Genomic DNA, 11,768 nt, shown 5'->3' with positions numbered 1-11,768 from the left:
TCCATGGAGCAGCATTTGGTGCCTCGATTGGGGTTACATCAGCTCTTCACCACTGGGTATTTATTTTCTAAATTATGTTTGAGTTTTCCACAGCTGTGTTTCAAGTTTCCTAAACACCCAAATATATTTGCAAATACATAGTAAAAATGTTGTTAACCTGTACAGCAGAAATGCTGTAGATTTAAAAGATGGGAGGGCATTCATTTCCCCAGAAATTAAGTATATTAATAAATTTTGCGAGGACAAAGGGAAACGGCATTATTCTCATGAAGGCAAAGATCTATGCAGGCAGAACAAATCCCAGCTACTGTAAGATGAAAACCCTTGTATGCCAGAGACCAAAATTTTCTCCAGAGCTGATGCCTAATGTGGCGCGCATTCTTGGGAAACAGCGATCATCAGTCTTGCTGTTTGCAGATTAAAAGCCAAATGTAGACTTTTTCTCACTTACTAAACATATAATATTGTGAAAAATGTATATTTTGTGATTGGCTTTTTGTAAATATTACAATAAATATTATATGTGCAATGTTAGAAAGTTATGTTGTATTAATTCTCCTAAGTAGTGTGTTAAATATAGTTTTAGGCTTTAATATAATGTCAAAATAGATACTATGTATGTGGGGGGAGTTGTTTTGTTTGTTTGTTTGTTTGTTTTAGGAATGAGATACTCGTTTCAAAGAACACCTAAATCTTCCAGAGAAAAGGAATTTATGGTTTTCTTATCAGAAGCTAATTTCTTCAGGCGTTGTTCAGACTCAAAGACGCCTTGGGGATTAAAGGAAACAGTTGACATGCAACAGAGTTCTTGTTTTAAATAAATGTATGCATAACCATGAAAGATGCATGAATATGCAACAGACTATTGCTTTTAAAGTTATTCCTTTGTTCACAAAGTATGCTTTTCGTGATTTAGTATCTAAGAGCATCCAAACGTCCGTAATTCTTTGCTTTTTATTGTCTTACAATTGTCCTAACTCTAAACTTCATTTATCTAATTGTATTACTATTTTTATAACCATTTTATCATTATTAAACTTTAAAAATGTTAAAAACCAAGTGATTGGCATTTTTCACGGTAAGAAAATAATTCAACAGCTCCAGCTTCAGTCACACAGTTCACGAAATCCTGCTAAAACGATATAGCCGCTATCACAGGCCGGGTGTGGGTTGCAGCAGCAGTGCTGCATTGGTTTTTCAGCAGGTGTAAATGACGGCGCTGGTTCCCAGGCGAGAGCCCCGCGGGCGCACCGGGGCAGCGCCGTTCCCTCGGGCCGATGGAGCGCCCGCCCCGCCGCCCTGCAGGGACGATCCTCTGCTCCTGCAGCGGGGCCAGCCCTGCCGCGCCCCCGGCTCCCAGCGGTGCCCGAGGGAAGGGAGCGGGCCAAGGGCAGCGGGGCCCCTGCAGGAACCATCCTTTCTGCTCCTGCAGCGGGGCCAGCCCTGCCGCGCCCCCGGCTCCCAGCGGTGTCCGAGGGAAGGGAGCGGGCCAAGGGCAGCGGGGCCAGTGCAGGAACCATCCTTTCTGCTCCTGCAGCGGGGCCAGCCCTGCCGCGCCCCCGGCTCCCAGCGGTGTCCGAGGGAAGGGAGCGGGCCAAGGGCAGCGGGGCCCCTGCAGGAACCATCCTTTCTGCTCCTGCAGCGGGGCCAGCCCTGCCGCGCCCCCGGCTCCCAGCGGTGTCCGAGGGAAGGGAGCGGGCCAAGGGCAGCGGGGCCCCTGCAGCCTCCGCCCGCGCGGGGGCGCTGCCGCCGCCGCCCCTCGCTCCCTCCCTTCCTCCCTCTCCAGGCACTCTGCCCTCCGCCTTCGCCCTCCGCTTCCGGCGTTGCCATGGGTGCGCACTTCCGCTTCCGGCTTCCCTGGTACGGGTTCTCCGGTGGAGGCGGCGATGGCGGCGGCCTCGTCCTCCTCCGCCTCTTCTTCCTCTTCTTCTTCATCCTCCTCCTCTTCCTCCTCCTCTTCTTCCTCCTGCTCCTCCTCGGCGGCCCACGCGGGTTGCCGGGAGGGCCCGGCGGTGGCGGCAGGGCCCGGCTGGAGCGACTCCCAGTTCCGCCGCTACTCCTTCGAGACGCGGCCCATCCCGCGGCTCAGCCACAGCGACCCCCGCGCCGAAGAGCTCATCGAGAACGAGGTGAGGGGGTCCCGGGGGCGGTCACCTCCTCATCCCGGCCCTGTCCGTCCTGGGCACCGCGCGGGCTCTGGTGTAGGCGCTCTCCCGTTCCTCTGCTCTACTGGACATTTCTCTTCGGTGCTACAGCGTTGAATTGTGAAATTGCAGGAAACGTTTGATTTAAGCCCTTTGTTATCGGGATGGAAGCTGTGGGAACGTTGTGTAAAGCCCTGGGCACATACTGATTGTTTTCTAAGTGCCAGCGACCACACATGTAAATATTGCTTTGCAGTGGTGGCTCTCGTATTGGTTCTATACCAGCTCTATCTCCTTTTGGTAGGTTTGGTAGTTGGTTTTTTTGAGAAAAATCCGCAAGAAGGCAAGGTGTGTATGCACAGCATGGAAACACAGTGCTGCCTCGGTTAGGTTGCTTAGGGAGATGAGGACATAGGTAATGTACTTTGTCTTCCCTTTGCAAAGGTTCTTCTTTTGCTGTAGAAGAGATGGTTAGATTTTTGATGGTGGTTATTTGCAGTCCTGTGAGAAAAAAGATGAGTCCTGTTTCTGGATTCAGAGGGATCTTTTTGCTGGCACGAACCCCTTCACAGCTGAGGCTGGAAGTGACCAGCCAGAATCTCCTGTGTGTCCTGGCTACGTGGCAGGGCCAAGCAGGCCCAGAAGTGTTGCCAGCTATTGTTTGTCTAATCTTGCTGATAGAGATTGGCTAAGTAGATAATATAATCTGTCGTCCCATTGCTACCAGGAGCTGACTGTAGCCCCAGGCCACCACTTTCTTAAAATTTCCTATCATGTCTTGCTTGGTTTTCTCCCCAGAACAAGGTATATGATTACTTCAAATGCCTTTTCCAATTCCCCATTTTGAAAGGGAGTTTTTGTGGGTGCAGTAATGAATGTGTTTGCTCTTCAGTTCAAGAGGTCTTTGAATTAATAAACTTCCTGTTTCTCTCCAGGAGCCAGTGGTGCTGACAGATACAAATCTGGTTTATCCTGCCCTGAAATGGGACTTGGACTACCTCCAGGAAAACATTGGCAATGGGGACTTCTCAGTGTATAGTGCCAGCACACACAAGTTTTTGTACTACGATGAGAAAAAAATGGCCAATTTTAAGAACTTCAAACCCAAGTCAAGCAGGGAAGAAATGAAGTTTGCTGAATTTGTGGACAGACTCAAAGAAATACAACAAAAAGGGAGTGCTGAGAGGTAAGTGATAAGTGGAGTCTGGAGGTTTCTTTCTTTTGTCAAACCTAAGTTTCTCTTCAGTGGGTGTTGATGATTAAAGTATCCTGAACTTTTTGGACTTTTGTTTGTTTCTTGTTAATAATCCTGCTTTTCCTGCAGGGCTTCTAGTTGACAGCAGCCTTATTACCATATTAGGAAAGTCTTACCAAACAAACTGTTTACACTGGCTGTGGGATTTTTTTTTTCCTCTGTGTGAGCCAGGATTTGTATAGAGAAAGAATTAAACTTCACCTTTTTTTTGGCAGACTGTGGTATTTGTAGAGAAGCTTGTTGTCTGATGTAAAGGGTGTAGGCTATGGCATTTCCCACAGAATCCCAGGGCAGCTGGAGCTAACCCTCTTTGGGAAATACGAGGCCAGGTTGTGCACGGGCCATGTACTGGGGGTGATGGCCTGTGCCACTCACAGCTAACAGAGCTGTAGGTTACTGAGATGAGCTTCAACTGGACATGGAATATAACTATCAGCAGCTGTACTTAAACCCTTAGTGTTTCCAGTCACAGCCCTCTAAAAGGACTTACAGGTGCTTAATTGTGTTTTGACTGGAAGCAGCACTGTACCCATGCCCATTTGTCATCTATGCCTTTCTCTTCTTTCTCAGGTTTGGGTGTGTTTTTTCCAAGATAGAAGTCAGTCCTTGTTCTTAAAAATGTGTTTTCTTCCCGCATTGCAGACAACAGTCTGTAATACTGTGATTGTTGCTGCAGATGTTAGATTGCTCTGATCCTCTATGTCTGAATGTAACCATGGCTTTAAGTAACTGGATACTGAAATATGCAGGCTCTCCTGAGCCCTCTCAGCCCTCATTTAGTTCTGCTAGAAGAGGTAGCTGATATTGCAGATGAGTTAGAGGGATTCATCTAGGGAGTAGATATTTGATAATGGCCAATCTGTTTAGAGGTTTCTCCTCCTGCCCTGTGAGAGGGTTATTCTTCCTTAAAATTATGTTTTTCCCTTGTAATTGTTCAAGTTGAACCAAGATCTGTTCTCTTCTGTACTGGGGAACTTTACAGCAAAGTTTGTAGACTTTTTGAAACTGTTTCCTTCCACAGGTGTTGAAGCTGTGTAGTGATAGAACAGAATCTCTAGGAAGTACTTTTCTGTTTTGAAATCTTCCTGAAGAGACGGAGTATGTCTGTGCTCATGACAAAGTTTAATACTTGATTTCTGCTTTCTCTCTTGGACAATTCAGGCTATATCTACAGCAAACATTGAATGACACAGTTGGAAGGAAGATTGTAGTGGATTTCCTTGGCTTCAACTGGAACTGGATTAACAAGCAGCAAGGGAAACGTGGCTGGGGTCAACTGACTTCTAACTTGCTTCTTATTGGCATGGAAGGTAAATAGCTTCCTCAGACTGGAGGAGAAAGAGAGAAGATTGCATCAGCAGTTCTGTATTTTAGTTCCAGAAGGTCTTTCAAATGGATTTTCCCCTAGTTTCTCTGTGTTCCTGAAGAGGAGGTGGTGTAAAGCTTTGTGCTGGGAGGAGACTGTTGTCACACCTTAACTTGGGTTTTAAAGAGAAAAGAAAGAAAGGAATAATCTGCATTTTGCCAGGGATGTACTGTGAATGCCTGAATGTAAAGTGCTCGTGGAAAGGCTCTGTGTGATGCTGGTGGGACTGTGTTTCTAGTAGCTGGTAATCATACCTTGGGATCTGTTTGCTGCTTGCATGCTTCAGGCACTATAGATTTAAAAAGCTCTGTAGATTTGAAGCCTGCAGATTCAAATGCAGAAAGGTTTGCAAGTTGAACAGTGTTAGACTTCTGGGCTTTTCTGAGTATGTCCAATGTCTGCCCAGGAGGAAATCTGATTATTTTGTGAAGGCTTTTTTTTTATTTGAGCTAGTACACTGTGAGGAAGAATTCTCTTTTGGTTAAGACCTGATTTTTTTTTTTTTTTCTTAAACGGCTAGAGGACAGTAGGAAACTTGAAGATGGGTAAATTCTAAAAGTATTTGGATAGAATAGAATTCCAAATTTATGTGGAGCCTGACTTAGAGGCAGATGCCTCAGAAGACAGAGGTACCAGTAGGCTGTTGACAAGGAGAACATTCTTTTAGAAAGTAATCTCAATAACTGGGGAAGAAATGTACACTGTTCTGTGAAGTGGGAGGGCCTATACTCAATGTAGCCAACATATCCAATTATAATTGTTCAGTTACACACCTTGGGTGGTTTTCTTCCCTTTGCACCAAGTCATACTCAACCTACATTGATTTGTCTTTGCCACTTGTTTTACTAGCTGAAAGAACATAATATAAAATCAGTGGACCAACACTTCCTTACAGGCCATATAATCACTGAAATCCTATTAACAGGTTAGCACAAGAACCAAGGAATTGTCTTGAAGCAGCATGTGCTAGAAAGAGGAATGTCTTTAGAGCAGCATGTGATCATATGATCTATTTAATGAAGTTACAGTTAATGGGTTAGCTGTTATTTTAATTCTTGCAGGCCAAGAGAGTAATATCTGAATTGGCAAACAGCCTGAAAAACAGTTGTGAGGGGTACAAAAGAGATGCCACTGTATTTAAAGATTTGATTAAATTTAAGATCTAGTGGCAACAGTCAAGCACTGTTAATCAGACTTGAGCGGGTGCTATTGGGAGCTCCAGTGATAGAGATTGTTTACTTGTTTTCTTGAAAAACTTCTGGGACTTCAAATCCGACCACTGAACTCCTTTTCTCTAGACTAATAATCTTAGACAGTCTGTTCCACAACTTGTCATTTAAACAAAGTGCTTTATGAAAAAGCTTCCTATCAACATTCAGCATCTGCTGTTCATTGAAACAAGCTGGAAATCCTAATCCTGTAGAGCATAAATTGCTGAGTATGGATTTAGAATGGAAATTAAGTGGAGTAGCAACTCCTCAATAAAGGCTGACTGATAGGGTGTTTGTAACATTCCTATTGTCATTTTCCTTGTTTAGTTTATTAATATGTGGGAGTATATTTTCTGTCTTCAGCAAGGAATATAACTTGTTTCTCTTTCATACCTGAAAGTGTCTTGATTATCTTTTTTCTCTGTGTAGGGAATGTGACACCAGCTCATTATGACGAGCAACAGAACTTCTTTGCTCAGATTAAGGGTTACAAGAGGTGTATCCTGTTTCCTCCTGATCAGTTTGAATGCCTCTACCCTTATCCTGTGCACCATCCATGTGACAGACAGAGCCAGGTGAGAGTAGCAGATCTGTTCTCTGCTCCATGCCAAAAATGGGCATTTGTAAAGATGCTAGGTGGGAGGAAGCTGCACTGGAGTTAAAGCTGTAAAAACACTTGCTGAGCATTTGCAAAACCTCTGCTCAGTTTTGTTAAGTGAGGAATGCATTGGTGGTTTTCTGTTTGTATCTGGTTCCGACTCACGAGTTTTAGGGCCATAAAAACCTTCTTACTGATACACAACAAGTCTGCAGTTGGCTACCTTCTCTCTTCTGTTTCATTGCTCATTTGGTCAAACACAGATTAGCTGACAGACAAATTGCAAGATCCTACCTGCATGGTACTTGGAGGGTACTGCAGGACCTCACAATAAAGTTTAGATACAAACAGAAATGTAAAAGCTATGTAAGGAAAACCAGGATGATTTGACACTGAGAGCCAATAATGAGGACTGTCATTGCAGGAAATTGTTCTGAGTTTCTTAATGTTTTCTTCTATTAGGTGGACTTTGACAATCCTGACTATGAAAAGTTTCCAAACTTCCAGAATGTGGTTGGCTATGAGACAGTGGTGGGTCCTGGGGACGTGCTGTACATACCTATGTACTGGTAAGAAGGATGGCAGGACTGCACTGTGAAAAAAACCAGAGGTTTAAAATGTTTTATACTTAGTGCTGGGTTGGCTCTTAAGAGTATTTTGTTTTTACTTCTCCAGCAACTGTGATATTTTCTGTGATATCTTGGGCCAGCATGCTTCTAATTCCTGTTTGTTGGATGGGAATAGTAATTCTCCCTAACATCTACTTTAATTGTACATGTACTCACTAACATGTGTGATAAAAGGATCTATATTTGAATAAGGAGAGCTTTCCAGAAGTTTTGAGGTCTTGATGCAGGAGGTATAGGGCCAGACTTGTCTAGTGCTGTCTGAACTCATCATCCAAGGTATTTCACTGTAAGCTTCAGCAATAGTTTCTTTTTTTCTTTTCTTTTTTTTATGTGATTTCCATGCAGGTGGCACCACATTGAGTCTCTCCTGAATGGGGGGATTACCATCACTGTGAACTTCTGGTACAAGGTGAGTACAAGCACAGCTTGGATAGCTCCGTTCCAGATGATTTTTTCAGGTAGAGATGTATTGGCGCACATTGTCAATATGAGAACTTCATGGCACCAAGTCCTTTGCTTCTGGAAGCTTCTTTTTCCTCTTCAGAGTTGTGTGTGTGAAGAACTGGGTGTCTGGGGTACAGTGGAATAAGCTGCCAATACAGGAAGCATGCAAATGAGCTCTTTTTGATATTTCAGGGTGCCCCAACCCCAAAGAGAATTGAGTATCCATTAAAGGCTCATCAGAAAGTGGCAATAATGAGGAACATTGAGAAGATGCTGGGAGAAGCCTTAGGAAATCCACAAGAGGTATGGAAAGAACCACGTGGTCACTGCTGTTGAAATCGTTAAGGCATAATGCAAAACTTGTGATGACAGCTACTTGGCTCTCTAGGTGCCACAGTGAGGGTGGGAGAAAGCAGGATTGCTCTTTTGCTGATTCCTCCTGCAGTCTTCTAAAGGTCATTTGCTTACAAAAATGCAAGCTCTTAAAATTATAATTCTGGGAAGGACCACTACAAACAATGAAGTAGTTGTTCTTGTATATGGGAAAAGGTGTATTTTGACTTTGGACACTTCCAGGAAAGTGTTGTTTTCAAACACTCCTTAGTCTTCTGTGCAGCAATGATACCCATTATTTGCAAAAAAAAAAAAAAACAACCAACCAAACAAAAAAACCCCAATTGTTTCACCTGTTGAATCCAAGTGTCTTAAATAGCAGAAATCTCTATTAATTCATGTGCTTCATCTTTAGCATATCTCTTGCTCATCTCTGATTTCTTTGCAATCTTAACTATCTGGGGAAAAAAAAAAGCCCTGAGGTACTAAGTCTATAAAGACTGAGGTACTAAGAGTATGTGTTTGAAGATCTGATCATCTGAAAGTGGGAATGCAGGTCAAGGATAGAAATACTTTCATGGTCTGTAATCCTTACCGCTGTGAAGACACTTCTTTTTTAGCTTCTCCCCTGAGATTATTTTACTGCCATAGTATTCTGAACTTCCCTCCATGATTAGGCAGTCCTGAGACGTGGGAATGGTCTTGACCGAAAAAAACCCCTTAGCAAAATCATCAGTTGTAGCCCCCACCTCTTACTGACCCCAGGGACCAGAGAGGATTCAATGAGTGAGAACATTGCATCTCTCCCTGAAAAAAGCAACCCATGATGACTATTGACTCCTTTTAATAGCATCTACTTAGAAATCACAAATGTTGGGTGGCAAGTGAAAATGTTTCAAGCATGTTTCCACTCTGGATGGAATGTTTTGTTGTGACCTGAAGTCAGGTGTTGGCAGAGAACCCTGCAGTTTTGGTAGGGTATTTTAAGAATGTGTTCATGGGTGTCCCACTGTTTTTCTAGAAAATACTTTGAAAGTGATTAGGTGTATCCTGGGCCTCTGTGATGCAGAGAGAGCAGGCTCTGCACTGTCATTTCTGTGTAACTGTCCTGGCTAATGACCTGTTTTTGCTTTGAACAGGTGGGTCCCTTGTTGAATATGATGATTAAGGGCCGGTATGACTAATGCCTGGTGCCCCTGGCTGATGTTGGAGCTGCTTTGTTCACAAGCAATGGAAGATACTGAGCGCTAGTATTGCACGCAGCACTTAACAGACTGATGGGTTTCCTGGCCTATCCTGGCCCCACTACATTACAGGGGCTACTGGAACTGCAAAACCATTAGTACCCTATTCATCCTCCACTCTCATCTAACTGAACCTCCCAAGAAAGAGTCTGCACTTACTGGAAGCTGGATTCATGCTCACTAACTTGTTTATTTTCTTCCCTCTGCCCTGTTTGCCACAACAAGGAGCATGGCTTCTGGCACTTGGATGTGTTACTTCAGGATTTTCAGGCATATGAAGAAGAGCTTGGAGGATAACCAGGAGCAATATTGTTTCCTCAGCCTCATGGGGTTTGGACCTCTTGGCTGGGTTTGTGTGTTGGTGGTGGCAGTGGATATAAGGTGGGAAATGTTAGGTTTCACAGTCCTCTGTTGTTAGAGGACCTGTCCCTGCTCAACTCTGGCACCTTTTTCTATTAATGGAAATGAACATGTAAGATGGCCTGTGTGTACTGAGCAACTGGACAAATGATTCAGTTACTTCAACCTAAGACATCAATGCTTTGGATGTGGTACAGGGTAGAGATTAGAATGAATTTATCTTGTGTGTGAGCACCAAATCCTATGCTGTCCAAATAACATCTGTCTTCTATGAGTCTAGATAAACCTCCTTTCTGACAGCTTTTTCTGGGGAGTGAAGCTTTCTCTCCTGCTCTTTTGAAGCTGCAGTATGGTTAAAAGAGGATGTAGCATTATGAAGGGAGATGCATAAATGCCAGGGCACTCTCCAAGTCTTGAATTATTAAGCCACATTTTTAAATTAAGTTTCCAAGGGATGCTGAGCTCAAAACACAGTGTCAGATAGGTACAGAGCCTCACTTCTCCCCAGCAGGGTGCTGGCTCCTGAGACTAATACAGGAAAGTGCCCTTTTTACTGAAACTGCAAGAACTCAAGTGTGTGTGGCTGCGCACTGGTGCACATGTTTGTGTGATTTTGTGAGGCTCCTGTCCATCAGTTAAATCCATGCCAGTGTGTGGTTCTCTTCCTTGTACAGTCATGTGAAAGAGTTCAGGGCTTTTTGTTTAAATGTGATTAAGTTTATCTTGATCCTTTTTGTGTTTTGGGACTTGACATGGCAGACTGGGAAGTGACAAGACCAGAGCACAGGAACCAGATAAGCCTCTGTTTGAGTCCTCAGTAATCACTCTGAAAAATAACTTGGCTCTCCTTCTCTTCCATGCAGAAGCCTTAGGCTCATGTGGAAGCTGGCTTTTTATTCCCTGAGGTGTGCTGCACTGCTGTCCCTGGTTTGGGGGGTGGTGCAAAGGTCTTGTACTTTTGATGCGGTTGTAATGGGTTCTAAAAGCTAGAGGTGGGAGAAGCTGTTTCATAGCCCACATATCTCATCCCAGAAAATGTAAAATTTGTGTTGTTGAGACTTTCCCAGTGTTTTCCTGTTGTGCTGGGCTTTTTTCTGATGTGGGTTCTGATGAAAGTGTAATGTGCTACTTGAGAAGTGCTCCATCTTTGGTCTCAGGTCCCATCTTTTGCTGGGACAGTTCATGTACCACTTGCAGTGGGCTTGTGTTTCACAAAAGTGAAATGTTTCTCAAACAGGAGGTCCTGAGGCAAGTTTTCTGGCTGCTTTACTGGTCAGAATAAATGAAGTTTAGTTGGCAGCTACAGGGTCCTTGTTCAAGAAATGTGTGTCACTGAGTAGTCTGACTGTCATGTTACAGTCTCTCCAGAGCTGTGGGTAGATCCAGACGAAGGTCACTCAGCTGAATGCTTATTAATGCTCAGCCTTTGGACACTGGGGAAGAGCCTTCTGACTAGCCAAAAGCAAGGCCTTCCCAGGAATCTTGGGCACATGCCCTTTGTAAAAGATGCTCAAATTAAATCCCATTTCTGTGCTATTTATTCAGCACATGGTAGTCTTCAGTACTGCTTGTTAGACACCATCAACTCTTGAAGCTCAGGGTGGGAGTTTATATCCCATGTGGAGAGAGAATGGTACTTGCAGAACTTTTAGGATCCCTTTTTTTCTTTTATTTGCCAAAGGTCTAACTTTTAAAGTGTCTGAACAGGTTTTGCTGCACTTGACTTTGTGAAAGCTCATTTACAATGCACTGATGGACTGACTCCCTCCCCCTTCCCTTTTCACCTTGTGCTTTCAATGCCCCTTGCCATGGTATTGGGAAGCTGTGTGTTCTCTGCTAGGGGTGTGTGTGCAGGGGGTGGGGTGTGACAAACACATGGTACCTTCTGAAGTGTAGTTCTTAAATACAACCAATGTTGAACAACAGAATGGTGTGGCTTTTATTTTGTAGTGGCTGTGTAGAAGAGTTCCATAAGGATATGTGTGTATAAAGCTACCTTTCAGTCTGACAACTTCACTTGTGTTCTTTGTTGGTGAAGGCTGTTGGTCTCCAGAATTGCCTTCAATACAGCAATACCAATTGCAATATTATGTGTCTTCACAACTTTTTCCAGCTACTTCAGAAGCCTGAAAGGAAAGCTGGGAATAAGATGGTGTGCTTGTACCCTGTCAACAAGAAGTGTTG

The 11,768-nt window shown here is 43.9% G+C and overlaps 1 protein-coding gene across 2 annotated transcripts; it reads left to right on the top strand.

The window, feature by feature from the left end:
* The first annotated feature begins 1,835 nt into the window (after nt 1-1,835).
* On the top strand, nt 1,836-11,512 carry HIF1AN (hypoxia inducible factor 1 subunit alpha inhibitor). 2 transcript variants are annotated; one of them, XM_021547857.2, is made up of 8 exons: nt 1,836-2,129; nt 3,080-3,330; nt 4,561-4,709; nt 6,406-6,551; nt 7,037-7,143; nt 7,549-7,612; nt 7,840-7,950; nt 9,120-11,512. In XM_021547857.2, the coding sequence occupies exons 1-8, from the start codon at nt 1,887-1,889 to the stop codon at nt 9,162-9,164; spliced, it is 1,116 nt and encodes a 371-aa protein (XP_021403532.1). In that variant the 5' UTR covers nt 1,836-1,886; the 3' UTR covers nt 9,165-11,512. The 2 variants fall into 2 exon arrangements, with proteins under 2 accessions (XP_021403532.1, XP_021403522.1); XM_021547847.3 differs by lacking the exons at nt 7,840-7,950; nt 9,120-11,512 and having other exon boundaries at nt 1,857-2,129; nt 7,549-7,808.
* The last annotated feature ends 256 nt before the right edge of the window (nt 11,513-11,768 follow it).

The sequence above is a fragment of the Lonchura striata genome, chromosome 7, assembly GCF_046129695.1.
Source record: "Lonchura striata isolate bLonStr1 chromosome 7, bLonStr1.mat, whole genome shotgun sequence".
Classification (NCBI taxonomy): domain Eukaryota; kingdom Metazoa; phylum Chordata; class Aves; order Passeriformes; family Estrildidae; genus Lonchura; species Lonchura striata.
Note: the sequence above shows the minus strand (reverse complement) of the source record. Positions and strands in the feature narration are given on the sequence as shown.

Coding starts and splice junctions, on each gene's coding strand:
- HIF1AN (XM_021547847.3), top strand. CDS start 1,887: ATGGCGGCGGCCTCGTCCTCCTCCGCCTCTTCTTCCTCTTCTTCTTCA. Junction 4,710..6,405: donor GCTTCTTATTGGCATGGAAG/GTAAATAGCTTC, acceptor TTCTCTGTGTAG/GGAATGTGACACCAGCTCAT. Junction 7,144..7,548: donor CTGTACATACCTATGTACTG/GTAAGAAGGATG, acceptor ATTTCCATGCAG/GTGGCACCACATTGAGTCTC.